Source organism: Nematostella vectensis, chromosome 1 (genome assembly GCF_932526225.1).
Source record: "Nematostella vectensis chromosome 1, jaNemVect1.1, whole genome shotgun sequence".
NCBI lineage: Eukaryota > Metazoa > Cnidaria > Anthozoa > Actiniaria > Edwardsiidae > Nematostella > Nematostella vectensis.
The window spans coordinates 2,387,117-2,406,266 of NC_064034.1; the positions used below are offsets into that span (position 1 = coordinate 2,387,117).

At 39.3% G+C, this 19,150-nt stretch overlaps 1 protein-coding gene and 2 long non-coding RNA genes across 5 annotated transcripts; 2 read left to right on the forward strand and 1 right to left on the reverse strand.

Annotated features, from left to right (window-relative positions):
- Positions 1-950: 950 nt before the first annotated feature.
- Positions 951-3,845, forward strand: LOC125561992. Its single transcript, XM_048727215.1, has 3 exons — positions 951-1,605; positions 2,902-2,967; positions 3,242-3,845. Exons 1-3 carry the CDS (start codon positions 1,422-1,424, stop codon positions 3,403-3,405), a joined length of 414 nt encoding a protein of 137 aa, XP_048583172.1. The 5' UTR covers positions 951-1,421; the 3' UTR covers positions 3,406-3,845.
- Positions 2,028-18,815, reverse strand: LOC116614051. 3 transcript variants are annotated; one of them, XR_004294334.2, is made up of 3 exons: positions 17,216-18,815; positions 16,766-16,868; positions 2,028-2,298 (listed from the first exon to the last, which is right to left on the reverse strand). It is a non-coding gene; the product is annotated as an uncharacterized LOC116614051 (long non-coding RNA). The 3 variants fall into 3 exon arrangements; XR_004294332.2 differs by having other exon boundaries at positions 17,239-18,812; XR_004294331.2 differs by lacking the exon at positions 17,216-18,815 and having other exon boundaries at positions 16,766-17,208.
- Positions 8,465-13,979, forward strand: LOC116614052. The gene is made up of 2 exons (XR_004294335.2): positions 8,465-11,943; positions 12,036-13,979. It is a non-coding gene; the product is annotated as an uncharacterized LOC116614052 (long non-coding RNA).
- Positions 18,816-19,150: the final 335 nt, after the last annotated feature.

Genomic DNA, 19,150 nt, shown 5'->3' on the forward strand with positions numbered 1-19,150 from the left:
ATTAAGCAATTCTACATCAAAATCATAAGCAGCTTTATTACGTCGGTATCGACTGTTTTCATTTTTCTGGGTTTCGGACTTAACGCCTGCTGACACAGCAAATAAAACCTTCCTTCCGTCACGATGTGTTTATTATTTTTATAGAATGACAAATTAATATATTGGCCATGATAAATCTGCGTTTGATCTTCTTTCTCGCCGAATTTCTTTTTTTTTTACCACCGGTAGAACTAATATAATTTTAGTTAAATAATTTTTAGAATAGTCTTTCTATTATCAGTAGTCGTATACCATAGCAGGATATTAGCGGAGAGACAATTATACTTTGCTTGAATTGCGTAAAATGAAACCTTTTGTCATTCTAATTCTCCACTTTAATGTTATACCGAAGTTAAAAGAGAAAACACGGTGCTCAACAAAGTAAAAGTAAAATTTTGTACCGGCTTTGATGTAGTGTATTTTACTGCTGAGGTCTTTCTTGAGTTTGCGGTCACCATATCAATATTTTTACCCGATGTTGTTCTTGTGGCCCGGGGCGATGTCACTAGACCCAAACCAATATTTTTATTTTACATTGCACCGTTAGGTTTTTTATTCTGTTGGATTTTTTAGAAAAAATATTGTGGAAATCATTGTGAAAAATATGTTTTGGTTTTGCTCTCATAGCCACAGGAATCATTACTCGTTAATATTACTTTCGGAATAGCCCCCCTACTTGGCTTTTGCGCAAATTGGCACAACAAAGTATTAGGTGTAGATGCATGGTAACACCCTCGAATGAAAACAAATACCGCAAGGGAACTTAGACTATGAAAATAGCAGAGCAATAAGTGTTACGCTGTCAGCCTTCCGCACTTCAACCCAAACATTGCTCGTATGTCGGTGATCGATCCCACCCCCCACGTCGCTCCGTCAGCCGCAGCTGGATTAAGTTCAATAAGCAAGTGATATTACACAGCTCTCCTGGCGAGTTATTCTAATAGGCTGGAGATTACCTCTAGGGAACTTGCTAGATCAAAAACATCTACGAGGTTCCTTCTATGCGCCTTCACTTCATCTCATTCGAAACTGAATCTGCATCACTTTGTCATTAATGTTGAGAAAACAGAGATAACTCTTGAAAGTTCAAGCTTTATTGCAGTCATTTTCTTTGCTTTTTGACGTGATAAACATCCTCTAAGGAAATCGATTTTCTTAAACTTTCGAGAGCCCCCCTGAAGTTGCTGTCTCAAAACATGTAGGGGGTACGCGCGCGTATGATTTCCCGCGCTTTTTAGAGCTATTGTGTCTTTTTCCCGCCTTTTTTGCCCTACAGCCCTAAGTTAGCTTTTACCTTATTTAGAAATGACCTGCAGGTTAAAACATTCTTCAAAGAATCGATTTAGGAATGTCCAATTCAACAAAAACACAATAAATAATTAATGCTAGAACTACTACAAATCGATATGAGCAGAATTTTGAGATTTGCAGCGCATGCTATTGGTAATAGCTCGCTCCATTATCATACAAGCAGATCACCACAATCTGCTACAAACGACAGATCCACTTTTATCACAGATTTAACCAAGCTACGCTACTTGTATTTCGTGCTCCTTGTTTTGCAAGGTACGTCTTTTCAGGGAGGGAAACTTTCAATCTGCATGATATTCACTTATCTGTAAGTGTATAAGATAATGAATTGCAACGTCTTAAGCTGATAAATGATTTCTCAAGTGTCCTTTATCAGGTATTTTGAGCTCAAACGGTCAATGTTACTTAACTTTGTACCGTAAAAAAGACGGGCTCGGATTAATCGAAGAGATTTCTCGGTAAATCCTCACTCATAGCGGACCGGCCAATTGCAATATCTGAGAAAAAGGCGGAGTCAAACAAAACACCCAAGTTTTGCCGCACGCATTAAAATATTACCCCTTTAAAAGAGTGTATAAACCGTTTACACTCGTATTATCTCTTTCATCGTCTTATGTCCTTACTGAACCCATAGTGTTCACCATCTTGCTATTGTATTACTAAGCAAATCAACTCCATTGTTTACCTTGGTTACTTTATTTGAAGACTTTCTTCCTAGTGCTTTTTAGTATTTCTGCGGTCTCAAATTTCGAAAAACACCGAATTTTGAATCATTTCTCTGAAAGGTTGTTTTTTACCACTATCTAATTTGTCTCCCAAACAATACCCCCGCAAAGGTCCGACTTTTTTCGCGCGCTTTTTGTTGAGTTTGCAGATTGCTATTTTTTAGTTGGTCCGTGGCTGGAAGTCGTCGTTAGCATTGCGCTCTTGTCATGAAATCCTCTTGACCTATAAGAAAATAAAATATAGCGTTACAAACTCATCTTTAAAAAATCTTTCAAAAAGTATTCATAATAGCGTCGTTTTCGCCACTTCGCCAGTAATTTATGGAAGAAAAGCATTTGTAAAAAAAAAAGGAAAAAGGGGTATACGACAAAAGATTTTTTTGCTCCGCTTTTGTTAAAAAATAATGAGTTAACGCTTTTAATGGTTCCAACATACTCCTAAAAATACTGATTCTGACATGTGTTATTCTCTATAATATGAAAAAACGCATTATTCTAAGAACTCTATGACAAATCTTTTAAGCATAAAGTTGCGGGAGATGTTGAGCGATTCTAAGAACACGTAAGGAAACGCATAAAAATTATCTTGCGTCGTGGGAGAGCTAGGGAAGCTGCCCATTTAGCGGCGATTGTTAGTTTAAGCGCATAGATAAATCACCACACTCTTCCTATTTTGCTTCCCAAACCTTCTTTTAGGACATAATCATTATCTCGCTGATTTATTTTTGGTTTTGGGTATTTATGAGGTTAACTGTTACATAAAGTACGCAAACATTGGTGGCATTAGAAGGGCGTCGGCCTATTGAGACACTCTTTTTCCCTTCAGACGCAAAAGTTATTTTTGAAGTTCTCTACAAATACACAGCCAAAGATTGCGTGCAAGCTTATCCCGGTTAGTATATAGGATCGTTTATCAATATGATAATGATTTATTGATTCTAATTGATTTATCTACAGCATGCATTCTCCCTACTGTGTGCCCAGTGTGTGTCTTCTCGAATTTCCATGACATGAGGTCTCGATTTTGTTACCTTGCTATGGGTGATAATATTTGATTGCGCTGCGAATTTAGTTAAAAAAACGGTAACTTGCCGACTGTGGACGACTGATGTGTCACTAACTCGGTAATATCCCCATATATTATTTAAATGCCACAAGCTTTTTAGGTATCCCGGGTAGAGGTGGCACGTCTCTATCAGTCCCTCTCACGCGACAGCGTCAAGCAACGAACCGCACTAAGGTCACGCGAACTAAGGTGAGGCAAGGCCATTTAAAAACAGCAGAGCAGATTAATAACGCTTCCTCGATCAGACGCGCGCATCACCCATAACCACAAGCGGGTAGATTATAGCCGATTGTACCTTAGCATTGGAATAGGTAATATTTTTATTAATGGTCATATTTGTGATTGCCTTGAAAATATAAACACTTGATTGTTTTTATTTTAATTTTTTGTTTGTTTGTTAAGCAATAACAAAAGATCGGCAACTCTTAAGAGGTGGCCATCCTCCAAGAAGTCCCTCCAAGAGTCATTTTCCATATACCATTGAGAAAGAATGAAAGAGCTTGCGTACTCATTGCATCTTAGCTTCATAATGCAAATGCGCGTAGCATTCACAAAGTCTTTTGAAGAGTAGACTGTATTTGCAATCTTATGCTCTTATAGTTTATTTGGCACAGTACATGCTATTAGCTACGAAACAGTGTTTCGTGATTTTTCTATTTTCTCCAGAATAAAGCGTCATCACTCCCATGGGGGAGGGAAATAGAAAGGGGGCTGTAAGTACCCATGGGGGAGGGGAAAGGAAAGGGGGCTGTAAGTACCCATGGGGGAGGGGAAAGGAAAGGGGGCTGTGAGAACCCTTGGGGGATGGGGAAAGGGGGCTGTAAGTACCCATGGGGAGGGGAAAGAAAGGGGTCTGTGAGTACCCATGGGGGAGGGAAAAAGAAAGGGGGCTGTAAGTACCCATGGGGGAGGGGAAAGGAAAGGGGGCTGTGATTACCCATAGGGGAGGGGAAAGGGAAAGGGGCTTTGAGTACCAATGGGATAAAAACAATATTGTCACTGCAAAACCCTGCATATAGCATATTACGTGCGTCCAATACAATGTTGTGAGAGGAAAACAACTCTAAATTAGTCCAGTCAATCTATGAAATTTTTATGGCCCAGGTGGAACTTATTGCAATAGAAATTCTCTCAGCGGATTTTGAACAAGTGATACAACCTAGTTAACATACTAAAAGTCCCCAAAAATCCCTTTGGTGGAACATCTTGAAATATGTGTTTTTTCCATTTCGGAGCAAAACCACAGGGTACCCGCGTTGTTAAAACAGAAAAAATTAAAATACACGTCTCAATCAGTACAATGAAAAGGCCATTGGTCAAAGTTGATTAAATACAATGTTTGGATATCGAATCAAAGCAAATTGCCCCTGTTTAATATATTTTTTCCAATATTTCTGTATTCCAAAAAAACACAGGGTACCCGCGCCGAAAACCCTGAAAAATTGAAAATACAAGTCTGAATCAGAAAATTTCAAAGGTCATTGGCCAAAAATCATGACACAATTTAAGTATCAAAATAAAGCAACTTGTCCATGTTTTATTTCTATTTCAAATATTTCCTCCACAAATGTATTTCTGCATTCTTCGCACTTGCGTCAGTGACTGAAATTTGTCTAGAAAACAAACTTATATGTGACATCAGCTCAGTAGGTAGCCTATTCAATACATGTAATACAGCGGTTATCTGGAACACTTTTGTAATTTCTTGAGGTTTTACACCAGCCTAGAGAAAGCTACTTACACTTCTAATGAAACTGAACGTCTAGCTCTAGCTCGATTAGTCCAGTTAGTCTGACCTTTACACTTTCCAAACGTCGCACCACAGTCCAGACCAATCTTCTTTCAGTTTCATCTTCTGGTGCTGCAATCCGATTAGCATTTGTATCGCATTATATTTATCAGCGATCCTTGGGGATGGTCCAGTGCGGACAGACTTGCCTACAACAAACGGATCGCTGCTAGAAATGGTGCGGTGGAAATGCACAAATTGGATTGCAGTTGCTTTCTTTAGGCTGGGTGTAAAACCTCAAAAAACACAAAAGTGTTACTGATTACTAGAATAGTCTTCAAACGCTTTGTTAGACAACAAAGATGACCAATGGGGGGGGGGGGGGGTCATACGCAAACGGGCACAGGGTCCTTGCAGGACGTAAAGTACCCCCAAACAAACAAATTGGAAATAAAATGAATATAAAAAATAATTGTGGTGGAAGTTACAGATCCGTGCGATGGACCATCTACAGGGTAAGTCTACGTTGAAAACATTGGCGAGAAGGGTCTGATAATGATTCTTCAGGAAATATTTATAAGCGCGAGTAGGCTAGAGAACGTATTGAACTGAGTTAAGTTACATACTAGATTCTATGGTTTTACAATACGATTTGAAATAAGAATAACGTAGTTGTTCTGCAAAGAGCCGGAGATAAAGTTAAGGTTGGGTTCAGGTTACGAGTACGATTATGATTTACAAAAGTGACAAAAAGTTGAACATTCAGGTCGGTCATTTCGAAGTTACACTAGTTAAAAAGAGATGAGGTCTTTCACCTCTCAGTCGAAGACCAAAGGTAGTAGATCGAGTTTTAGAAGTCGCTCTTTTTAGCAAGTCTCCGATCTTGGAACTAAGAATTCAACGGGTGGCTCGACTTTTAACTCTTTCTAGGAGGACATTTTAAGTCTTACGCTGCCGGGGGACCAGACTTCAATGGCGAAACATAGATGCGACTTGACAAGGGACAGGTATAGAGTACGCCTGACCCTGTACCTGTAATCAGGACACATGTCCTCTTGAGCAGACCAAGCATTCTGTTGGCCTTGGACACCACAAATAGAATGTGGGTGTATGTAAGATTGTGCCCCCGATATCTTTTTCAGTGTTGATGCGCTAAAGACTTGTGGCGCCAAGCTGATAGTCCACCAGTGTGGGCGATTTCTTCCGTGAGACTGTCAAGACTTAATTAATTGGTAGCGTTAAACTTTATATTTGTTTCGTCGCTCCACTTGTTAGACTTGTCAGGTCATCCTGAAGAGCTTCACAGTCCTTTATCGAAGAGATTATTCGGTATAGCTTGGTGTCGTCTGAGTATATAGCGGTGTGCCTTTGTCTTTGGCGTCTGCTAGATCGTTGATGTAGGTCCTAAATAGAAGGGGGCCTATTAGGCTTCCTTGAGGGACCCCGGAAGTCACTGGGAGTTGACAAAAGGCCATGCTTTCTATAACAACCCAGCTACTGAGTTGCTGTCACATGTAATTTTGTTTTCTATATACAAATTTCAGTAACTGACGCGAGGATGCAGAAATACATTTGTGGAGAAAATATTTAAAATAGGAATGAAACATGGACAAGTTGCTTTATTTCGAAACTAGAATTTGTGTCTTTAGTAAGTTTTGTCCAATGACCTTTGAAGTTTTCTGATTTAGGCTTGAATTTTCAAATTTGTTTAGTGTTTTCGACGCGGGTACCCTGTGGTTTTTGGATTACAGAAATATTGGAAAAAGATATAAAACAGGGGCAATTTGCTTTTGTTTCGATATCCAAACTGGGTCTTTAATCAACTTTGACCAATGGTATTTCAAAATTACTTATTTAGACGTGTATTTTATTATTTTTCCGTTTTACCGACGCGGGTACCTGTGGTTTTGCTTCGAAATGGAAAAATCACAAATTTCAGGATGTTCCACCAAAGGGATTTTTGGGGTCTTTTAGTATGTTAACTAGGTTGTATCACTTGTTCAAAATCCGTTGAGAGAAATTCTATTGCAATTAGTTCCACCTGAAACCACAGATTGACTGGACCAAATTCATCGTTATCAAATCAGATGATTTCCAGGTTGAACTTAAAAAAAGTAAATAAATAAATTTATTTCTTTTGTATAAACATGATACTCCATGAATTATTACAAAGAGAATTACACACATGATCAATAACAATAATATTTAAGGACAACTAGTGGTTGCCCGTGAAATATTCACTAAAAGCATTTTGGGCTACCTGGTGCTTTTAGGGGAATAATAAATGAGTCGTCGTAAACATTAATTAAACAAATACCTCCCTTTTGAGTCCCCAATATAATTATCCTATTTTTAATTTACGTTATAAAAATGTGAAAATGCGCTTTCTATAAAATACCGTCCGTATTTTAGTATTCCACCTTTTCCTATATACGTGTTGGGAACCCTGTGTATGCTATTTTTGGCGGGAATCGGACAACCAAATTCAAGCCATGCCAGTTCGCGCAAAATGACCGCCAACTATTTGTAATGAACAAACCTTTTGCATTTATAAAAAAATCGAAAAATACTTGCTTCTTATATCGGGATTGATCTGATAAAATAAGAAGTGTTGTGCACCATCTTGATCTGATTAAATAGGCGTTTATGCACCGTTGAATTTAATTGAAATTGTTCAAAAGTCTCTTTTCTTCCGTTTTCTTGTTTGCTAACCGTTTTGTTTATGCGCGATGGAGCTAAAGAATCTACTTTCTTTTCTAGGTAGGAATAATGCCTTTCTAAATAACAAAAAGACGGTTGTGTTTTTAGCTACAATTAATCTTTCTATGCAATGAAACTACGGCAAGTATTCGAATTCTTTTTCATATTTGATTTTCCTCGCGCTCGAAGGTTTGTTTACACATCTTCCGAAATTGTCTAGAATAAGATTTCTCCTAGCTACGATGATATTTTTGGAGACTTGTTACTGCATATTTTTTAGTGTGTTTTTCTTGAGAGACACGAAAATCTGAAGGTCATTAGTCCTTTTTGCTGCTGGAAATAAATTATTTTTGTGTTTCTGTGAAATCTTGAAAATGGCGCCTTTGCGAGTGTGATCCTCTCGCTTACAAAAACGCGTGAGTTAGAACTTTGCTCCCCGGTATAATTTTGAAATAAAAAAAACATTTTGCATACCCCTTTCTCCGGTAATGAGTGGAAATGGTATGGTTTCGAAGTTTTCTAGCTCAGCCGTTTTTCCGTGTAAATAAAATGGCGCACAGTCCATTCCTTAGCGTATTCTATATAGTATAGATGTTTCGATTCATTTCAGAACGCATCACACTAACAAAACAACATTTTCTTAAAATTTGGTTTAGTCACAAACTGAACGACCTTATAAGGTAATCAAGGCGAATTCGAGGAGACAAAAAATGTGTTACTCTTAGATGTAGTCTTTGATAGAGTTTATAGATATTTAACTATATTAGTACTAGGGCGGTAGCTTATAGCTAAAAATTTTCAAAAGCGATAAAAATAACAATGGCAATATAATCATGTTAATAATATTTTTTACATATGATAATTAAAACAATATTAAAAATAATGATAATCATCATCATCATCATTCATATACCATTTTTGTTCTTATGTTTGTTTTTTGTATTTGAATGGTTTTGTTTTCTTTATGCTTTTTTTTGTATTTGGGCTTGGTGTATTGGCGTACAGGTAGCTAGGTGATTGGTTTTCAGATGAATCAATATTGATTTAAAACACGAAATAACAAGGACAGAGCAGCTATTGCTTATGTATACCTCATTTACACTTAAGATATTCTCTTTGTGTCTGGGGCCGAATAGTTTAAGCACTGTTAGACGTCAATACATACAGAACAAGCTACACAGCGACGGTCACCCAAAAAAGCGATTGTTATGAACAAGCAAGTCCACGTCCAAGACCCGGAATGTCGGGTCGATTGTCGGCCGGTTAATTTACTTGCTTTGATTCGCCAGTCCTTCGGTTTGTCAGGCCCTAGGTCAGGCTTCGGTTTGTAAAGAAAAAAAAATCGAGTCGTGTTCGATTTTTAGAAGTCGTGTCAATATATGAATATCATCATCAAAATCGGCCCGACAAATCGGCGCATGTGAATTGTTATCACATTCATCCCATCCAGAAGGGTCGAATAAAATACCCAAAGGAAAGCTGTTGTGTGTGATAGATTAGAAGTGAGTGGTATAATTGACCAATGAACTGTATCCAGTCACATGGCATTGGCTGAAATGTTTGATCATCCCTAAGTATGTCATTTTTTTTTTAAAGTTCTATTTTTATTATACTCAAGGTCAAATATAGAGAAATAAGTTCATAATCTCAGTCATCCGCGCTGTAGAATTCATTACAGCCATTCTTTTTAACCGGACAAATTATGTTTTGCAAGTTGCGCTACATAGCGCGCGTTTCTGTCTATCCTCCTTCGATTTGAAAAATAAATACTTCCCACGCAATGTTAAGTTATTACTTGCGTACAAAAGAGTATGGTAAACGAAAAATTACCCGGAAACGTTATACAAAACACTATTTTTGTTAGCTTTGACATTTTGCAAATAAACATATTCGCAAGGTGGTTTTCCATGATAATGTTGTTTAGAAAGAGACGAGAGCTATCACGTGACACGGCTCGAGTTTGGGTACCCTGTGTTTGCGCCATTGTTGTTTCCAGAATTGTACCGTCAAGGTCAATGCCAATGTCAAGTTGAACACGAAAGCGCATTTGTTGACTGTAATCACCCCAGTTATTGGATAATGGAGTTTTGCCATGTCGTTTCGTAGAGTACTGTTATCTGCCTCTACGCACAGATTGGCAGCCTTGTCATGGCGGACAGCCTCGGCACCGTTATGTTACAATTGTGAACTAAATCCCTCATTAAAGCGGACACCTCGCTTTATTTTTTGCGCTTTGTTTATATACTATTCAGCTGCTCTATTTGCCACAGGAGTTATGGCTTATCCGCTCTTGTTTGACTCTGATAATGAAATGAGGGCGCCATTATTCGCACTTTTCGTGATCCTGAACCCATTTTTCTACGGTTTTGATTCACTGATGATTTTTATCGCTAGTACTTGCTTGTCCCTGAGTCATTCCAGACACTTGTTTGCCTTGGGGATATGTCCCTTGGTGATACTACCACACGTTTGCCAGCTGTGTGCCTGTGTAATGCGAACTGCCTTTGCTTTCATGCGACTTGGCACTTTGGCTGCTAGGATCGGTTCCCTAAAATTCTACGACGTTCTTCACTTTTTCACTTCTTCTTGTCACTTCTTCCCAGAATGCTCCTCGAGCCCTAGAACAGGCCCTACCCATGTGTAGGATTTCGTGATCAATTGTAATTTCCGTTTTCTTGTTTTTCAATAAAACGATGAATAATAAATACATGAACTTCGGTGTTGATATAGATGGTTCAATTCAACGCACGATATCCTTAGTCTGTTTTGCCCTCCTCTTTCCCCCTTTTTTATTGATGTTCTTTTCTGTTTGAGGTCGTGGGGAGTGGAAGGGGAGAATGGAACAGCACACCTAGTTGTCTCATTTTGAAGATTGTTTCCCTGCATAAAGTCGCTACCTCCCCCCCCCTTCCACCCCGCTTGTTTAGTAGAACGCATGCCGTATCTACCTCACATCAAAATGTGCTTTAATCCCACAAAGAAACCGAAAGAATTAAACATAGACGTTCGTGCAATAAATATCTAAACAAATTTACTTGGCTTACCTAGTATTGGAAGAGTCATCAGAAACCCGCTGAAGATATATAACAAGCGCATAGGAGTGGCCCAATAACCGGCGTTAATTGACTGCCGGTGTCTTATTATAGAACGACCCGAACACGATAGGGCGCAATAATACTTTTGAGGCGTTCTGTTAGAAAGCTAGAGCGCGTTCGGTAAGCCAAACCGCGGTATCGAAACCTTGACTAAAAGAAAAGTTAGTGCTATACCCACGCTGCATACGGTGAGAAAATTATATTGATTCTGCGCATGCTATTCAATTAAAGGTGATAATTAACTCTACTCTGCGCATGTCACTTAGTTTATAGCCGCTGTATTTGGCCACCTGCCGCGCTTTCCTAGTTTTCTAACTACATTCTTTAGATTATCCCAAGACCAGGAACTAGGCATCCGAGCTTGGTACTCCACTGTTAAACTCCATCCATTTTATTCTTCTCCCACTACTGTCTCGATACCGGTCAATGAGTAATGGACCCCCTACCATCTCCGGAACCATCAGTGCGCATGCTCAGAGCCTTGACGCGATTTCCATAATCTCTATCTCCACAGGGTTGCCGAATCCAGACCGTTATGGCGTGTTGTGAGGATCGATCTCCTTTTTTTTTTCTCTTTCCGTCAACTGTTCGGCGGGTTGTATTTTTCTATATGTGATAATTGAACATGGAAGCCGAGGTTGTTATTTTCATTTATTTATTTTTATTTTTACCCCAATATAGCGATACCCGGCATAGTATGACATCTTCTAACCCGACAGCAATAAAATATATGGGAAACAATCTCAATTTCACGATTTTTTAATGTGCCTTGCCATATCGTAATATCCAAGTTTCAAATGCATCGCTTTCTGAGTCTGCGCGAATTAAGTAGCTTTGCAAGGTTTAATACCAGCGCCGGAAAAATGCAAGTCTCCGCCTATTAGTTACCATTGTTAGAGCAGGAAAGACAGGCTTTGCGGAACCTCGATCAATTTTTTTTGTCGCTTTCTCCGCTCGTCAAACGACATCATCTTCCCTTCCTCTTTTTCGCCACATGCCCATCCTACTCTCAGAAATGGAGAGCTTGGGATTGTGGAGAAATCCAGGTATAATAAAGCGCGTCTAAAGTGAGCCGATCTCGTGATCTGTTCAGTAGCCAGTGGTGCTCACGCGTTGAGCTCGCTCCATCGCAGCCTCTCCTCCAATCAACGACTAGCAGAATTGATAATTACGTAAGCAAAACACACGCAATAAAAATTGCTTAGCATGTTCGACACAAGACAGGATCACAAGCGCTACCAGGCGAGCAACAGTCAATACTCCAGCGCGCGAAAAAAGGTCAGCAACTTGAGCTGCAGCTTCCTCTTTTTTCCCAGGATTTTTCCCCAATTTTTTAAGCATTTTTTGAATGATTTTTTCATGCGTTTTAGGAGCCTTGAAGACCGAACTCTAACACGTGGCTTCTGCCTGCTTGAGACATCGCTTGCTATCGTGGTCAGTGACGATTTTATTCCTTATCGAAGCCGAGGTTAAGGGTGCTTAAGTGTAAGTTCGAAGAGCTCGGGGAAGAAGCAAGCGTCGAGATGTGCAAGCCGAAGTCGCCTGACGAGCGAGAACTGTCAACGGCGGGGCCTTCCGCCAGCGGCACATCCACAACCGAACTCAACAACTCCCTCGTTGTATCGCACGTTGCTGCCCAGCTAGCACAGATAGGCGATAAACTGCAGCTCAAATATGAGCAGAATAAGAAAAAAGACGAGGCGCAGTTCACCATGAGAGCAGTGTGTGTTATAGCCCTGTTCGTGGTACTTAGGATGACCTTATGAGATGAACGGTCGCACCATGGACATACCACATAGCATACGGATGCGAAAAAACTATACCTACATACAACATCAGCAGCGTGTGAAAACTATCGCTTGCGAAACAAGATCTTTAACACAGTAACAAGTTATCTTCGTGCGAAACTTCTTGCAAAGCCTAATTGCAAAGGGACTAAAACGGCATGTCCCGATAGAAACCGCTCTTTCCTTGCGGGTAGGCAAGGCCTAGGGAGAAAGGGAGCGCCAGTTTACTCCCAAAACACACGCAGCGCTGCGAGATTTTCACTTGCTGTCCTTTCTTGGGAGGCTAAGCGTTGAGAATCTCAATTCAACATCTTAGATGTTACGTGGGGCCTTGAACTAGGCCATGGACAGTTTTATAAAAGTGCTTTTTCTTCCATAAAAAGGCTCGGGAAACTTGCTGTACCCACCAGCAGTAAAAGGATTTTTCATGATTTTGCTAGTTGGCTACATTTATTATTTTTATTTCTATTCATAAAAAAGAAATTTCTGTTTATTTTTTTAAACTAAAAGACTTTTTGCTAAAAAAAATCTTTTAAAAATTCTTTCAAGAAAAAATTTTGCTGAGCTTGTCACTGTGAAGAAAGAAATCACTTTATAAGATCTTCTCTTAGCATAGCCATTGCAACCATTTATAGTATATTACCTCGTAAACTCTCAAATATTCTCATATTACGAAAACTATACTGAAAAATTGTATTATATATACGGTACTATATACTTTTAGTAACTTAGTTCAGAAACTAAATTAAGTAAATAAGTTGTTGTGGTCTGTTTATATGTGTGTTCTATTGCAAATGGAGACCATTTGTGGGCAGACTAGTTAAAGTGTTCTTCTATTCTATAGCACGTTTTCAGTATTTCCGGTAAACTGTGCTATCAAATGAACATTGGAACTTAAAAAATAGCTGCGTAGGAGTTTCGTGGACTGCAGGGAAATAAAAATAACTCATTTTGTGAGTAATTCAATTGGACTGCGATACGCGATCGCCTGGGAAATGGCGCGCGCCTACCATCCGCAGTGTTGTGGTGTTTATGATGGAAAAGGCCTTTAACATGGATCCCACTTCGTTTATCTTTTAATCTTGCCAGTTGGCTTAGAATAACGGCCTTGGAATACCGTCGTATGTGTCCTCTTATGCATGTACCAGTGTAATTTATCATAGATATTAAGAGAAACATCGTCATTGCGTATTCAAAGCCATCCTCCATTATCGCTGAATGTACACTTTTAGGTTTCGGAAATGAAGGTACGAAAAGCGGATTGAGATTGCCTTGTTGATCACACCTCTAGAATAAAGTTGAACTTGTTGTTATTTTATCAAGTAAGAATAAATAAGCTAGAGATGTTACTATGCAATTGGCGACGCACACGATAATATTTACGAGTGGTTTGATGTAAGGTCAAAAGCTTTTCGTCCCTTCGCATCTCTCTTAGGACAATCTCAAGTTAAACGGCCACACAAGCCATGTCAACAAAACAACTTCTCTGTAATGTGTAACTGGAATAAATGTTCTATCAGAGCTAAATCTGTGTATTTGGATTGTTTTACTTCATGGTAACTTCTCTTTTTTATAGTTTCAAGCGATACATCCTTCTCTGACAACAAAACCTTCAATCTAAGAGCTTCACAAGGTGTCTACCTGAACCGCTTGAAAGCGTTAGCCAGTTTAGCAACTGCAAGGATTTGGAAATAAATCAAACACCTAAGCAACCCCCTTCCAAGAAAATATTCCGTCGTTAGAAAACTGTCTTGTTTTTTTCTTGAATGTGCAAATCTGTTTTGCTAGCCCCTCGGTGTATGTTGTCCAGATTTTCATGTATCGCTTTTGCTGCACTAGTTGTCCGTCTAGACTAAGAATGTCAACACTAATTCGCTGTGGAGCAAGGAATATCAGCAGAGGACTATGGTACTCGCAGTTTTCGTTTGGTAACACTCTCAAACTTAAGTTTCAGCTCAAAATCATACACACACGGTTGTAAAAAAAACAGTATTGTTGTTTCAGACGTAAAGAATTTCTCCCATGTCTGCACAGTTGCATTGGTTTAAATTTAAAGTCGATTTCGTTTTATTTCATGTTTTCCTTACACGTACAACATATGAAATCTTCTATTTCTAAGTTCTATTTCGTTTGCACATGTAAACAGAGGTCTGCAAGGAATCCGTTTTTTTTCTGTACTTACAGTTTCTGACAGATAAAGGTACTGTCTAAAAAAGTGAGCTCCTCTGTTCTTCAAAAGATGAATACTATTTCCATCTCAGAACATCTACCAAATGCCTTGTTACACCTTGCAGACGATACGAATGACCTCAAAATGCAGAAATGTTTTCTTTGTGAATTTTCTTTCCCTTCGGTTCCATGCGGCCGAATGCAGAAAACCCATACTCAGCACATTTCAATTCTCTCCCCGTGTTCTTACTAGAATGCGAATAATTCGTTGTTGTGAACTCTGTATTTCACTTCCCTATATCAAATACAGCATTTCCACAATAATATGTTCTTGGCTATATCTTTTCTTGGCAGAGTTTCGAAACTGAATCTAACGTAGCATGGAGAAGTAGCTGTGTTTTGGTCGCGGAGGTCACGGACATTCGTCATGCGTAGTAAAAATAAAGAAAAATGCTTCGAAAAAATAGGAGTTTGAACCCGGAATACATCCGAACCCTCTCTCAACATGATAACGGAAAAATATAATCAAAATCTCCATCCAAATTACCAAGTAATTTCAGGAGAATGTATGGTTTGTCTCAGTTTTTATTGGGGCTTATTCCAGTAAGATCAGAAAAGTTCAACACGCAGCCGAAAGAAGTCGAAAATAAGGCTTTTGGTTTCCAAAACTTAGATTTTTAAACATCGACATTCCGCATTAACAAGGCAAGCGAAATAACAAATTGTGGATTTTTATCGTATATGCTGATACTAGGTAGTATTTCTGCAACCTGTGGTCCTCCTTAGTTTCAAAAAGACTTGTTTTCAAGCCCAGCAAAATTGTTGAGCTAAGACATTTATTTTATATTCTAGTCGATTACAGTAGTATTACACAGTATGTTTAGAATACATTTAATCTATCTTGTATGGTTATTCTGAAAATATCAGATATCTGTGTGACCGAGCACGCTTGTATGTTGTGCGAAGGGTAAGAGAACATTTCCTAGATGGTCTAATGTCTTCGAATGCACAGTTCACCTTCTTGCGTTTGTGTGTAAACAGCAAAAACGAAATTCTGCATATGATTAGTCTTCCCCAAAGACGTGAATGATATTCTAGAATAATATTATACCCAACACTTTCGATTTTATGGCTGTTATTATTTCTTACAGAGGCGCAAGCCAAACCGAGAAAGAAATTCAGAGCCCTAAGCGAAAACACGGCATGTCTAGCGAGAAAAAGCGAAGGGGAATTTCTACAGTGGATTTTTTCATTTTGTTCAGAAGCAGGTGTCTTATTTCCAATTGCTGCTCTACCGAGAACCTCCGCAGCAATATTATGATAAAAGATTTGATAAATAATTGTAATTAGGTGGCGAATTCTCGCTTTGTTATTGGTGGATATTTAAAGGAACATCTCCAACGTCAAACATCACATGAATGATATGTCCATCTCAACCTTTACAAAGCTTTCCGCAATGGGCCAAGGTTTGACGGCGACTCGACAGGCTTTTAGCCAATAAGAATAGAGTTCTAGCTCGCTATGCTGCATCTGTTTCCTCCTAATTAATATGTAATGGAGCGAATACGCTGGGAGCCCTAGAGGGCAACATTCAAGCTAAAGCCAGCAGAGCTGACTCGACATTATCCATTCTACTTCGCTAGTAAATCCAATTTTCGGGCGAATGTTTTTGTGTGCATTTAAAAAAAAGTTGGAATGCTAAATATTTGCGACGTTTGTTTATTAAAAGTGAATCATTTGCATAACAGAAAGCTAAAGAGACTGACATGAGAAAAATTACAAAGATTTCGCTATCCTTGGGAGTCGTGCATTACCCCTCTGCAAAATTATGTTTAACTCACGGATTGCCGTTAAATTTGTCAATAGCCTGCACTGAATCCCGTATATATTTCTTTGTGCTTTGTGGCTTGTATTGCTTAATTTGAAACCCCTTATTTCGCGTTGACTATAATATGACTCCTGCTACCATTCTCCGAGAGAAAACGCTTAGCCATCAGAGCAGTGGCAAGCCAAGTGGAAGGTTGAGATGCTGACAATAAAAACTCTGTGAAAAACCATCACCGCCACTATCTAGAGCCAGTCCTCACATATCTCGAATTATTTCTATGGGGATTTACACTCGACTAAACAATTTTCTCTCTTACCTTTAAGCGAGAGTTAAATGTTGTGGCGAAGTGACGGTAACTGAAGTATCACATAAATCGTTTTGCAATAACTCCACAAATCCTCGTTGGACATCGATGTCACCTTCGAATTCAGAAAATGAAGATAGTTGCTCTGGTAGAAAGCCGGTGAATTTAGTTCAAGATAGGTCCGCGCGTGCGCACTGAAAGCATGACTAATCCCGAATTATCATTTTTTTTTTGTACGTGCCGAGAATTCATGAAAGGGATAGCAGGTTACGAATGGCTATAATATATCTCGGTGATCACTGACTAATCACATTATTTCACAATCTACCTGGAAGCGAAAAACAACGCTAGCCAATGTTTAGCATATTGTCTAAATTTGATGAAAACATCTTGGACGAAACACGGAAGTTTCTATTGTGCAATTCGGCTGGCTTGAGGAGCCGTACTTGTGGAAATTCTCACCTAGAGCTCGCTACGTGTCGTACCTGAGTCGCTGGATGAGCTGGTGATGACGATATAAAGGTTTTGAGAATTATTTTCGCCTTACGTGTCGTGGGTTTCGTTACGGGCGGGCTAGGCAAGCGACAACATGTCTGGGCGTACTGTGCTAATATATGCAAAACATGTCAACGGCGCTATAGCCAGACGGGTAATAAAAACTGCCTTAATATTGTGGCACACGAGGACCCATGAAACCTGCAAGGGTGCCGCGTAGATACAGCCTGGGTGGTTTATTTTTCAATGTATAAATGTGTTTAAAAGTGATAAGAGGAATTGCAAATTTAAATCAAGTATGAATTGAAAAATATAAGGGGATTTTCCTAGCTTTTAGAATTTTGATTTTATTCAATTTTTGCATTCTTTCTTTACTTTTTTAGTCCCGTATCAACTACACAAAGCCTTAGGATCCGTACCAAACATTTAGTGTGCGTCTTTTTGCTCTTTTTTATAAATGTGATATAAGTTTACCAAACTGCGAAAACTGGTGTTACTTTCTATGCAAAAGAATGCGCCGATTTTAGTGACATGCGCATAAGGTATGTCAGTTCCTGCGCATGCGTACTTAGCTAAACAAAGGAACATGTGTTGGGGGGCTGCGAAGCAAAGGGAGTCTCGGCGATGCACAGATCTTAACTCAGTCAAACGGAGTGTGTGCTTCTTCGTGATGTTCCGTAGAAGGAAAAGGCTCTAGAAGGCAGATAGACGCAAAACAAAGTCTGCTGGTGCGCTGTGTAAACTTGAGAACGGCCAAAAAGATTGTTTTTCTCGACGGGCAGAAGGTGTAGGTGGATTGATCTCGCTTGCTCTTTAACCGGGGTCTTTGTGAGCTCTTCTATGGGGAATGCGCGATGGTACAACGTGAATATGGTACGAGAAAAGAGCTTAGCCAACAAACCCAAACACCAGGTTTGACCAGGTTGCCTCTGAGCCGACGACGTATTTGCTAATGGTCTTAGGCATAACACAGCAACGACCCGCACTAGATCTTGGCTATCAACGAGCGACACGAACGGCGATCTAGGTCACTTATTCTGTGAGCCACTCTACCAAAAAGTCCTTCGCAAAACAAGACTAAGAAAAAGACCTTCACTCGGTAATACCTGAATGATTTTCTGAGATTTTTGTGCATCGTGGACTTAGCATTTGGATTCACTATTGTTTCGTTTCGATGAAAGAGTTAATTCAAGCTTATGTAAATCCTGTCGCAAGCAGCAATGTAGTAAAAGAGTTTACACGTGTGGTCGTCTGGGCTAGATAGGCGGTTATCACGAGCTTTGATTGATCTCGGAGTATAAGGTCCTTTTTATCGACGAGTGCCCATCCAAAACACGTCAAATGGCAAGGAAGGCTGGCAACCGTCCAAAAACCAGATACAAAGATCCATAGAGCAGGTTGGATAATGAGGGCATGTGGCACCAGTTAATACGGAGTTTTAAATCGAAATATTTGCAAGGCCGTTTTTTTATCATAAAAACTTTTTAGCAGGATAATATAATAACTGGAGATCTTAGTTGGTCATCATTATTCTGGAAATGCTCTACAAGTAAATCGAGTTTATGTAATGTGCGTTTATGTCGTTTTGCACGTCCAATGTCTTCGCTTTGGGATTCAAAGGTTGCTTCTCGCTAGGACACATGCTCATCGCAAGTATATTTCCTATTCTCAATGGAACACAATTGTTTGATTTCCCTGCGCGCGTGTTTAAGTGTTTGTCACTAAGTGGTTGTATTCCATTTGTGCTTACCCTTGCATATCCTCAAAGTTTTAGTTAACTATGTACTTATATGAAAATAGTCACAGATTTCAACCTTATAGTATACATACACCACAAGGGTTTCACCGCCTTGCATTCCACTTAAAGCTAAGCCTGCAGAATTATCATCGCGTGTGTGCCTC

What these genes read in the sequence shown, in the direction of transcription:
- LOC125561992 (XM_048727215.1), top strand. Translation starts at nt 1,422, where the DNA reads ATGCTAGAACTACTACAAATCGATATGAGCAGAATTTTGAGATTTGCA. An exon ending in CGTGCTCCTTGTTTTGCAAG is followed by an intron (nt 1,606 to 2,901) that starts GTACGTCTTTTC and finishes TTTTCCCTTCAG; the next exon opens with ACGCAAAAGTTATTTTTGAA. An exon ending in TTGCGTGCAAGCTTATCCCG is followed by an intron (nt 2,968 to 3,241) that starts GTTAGTATATAG and finishes CAAGCTTTTTAG; the next exon opens with GTATCCCGGGTAGAGGTGGC.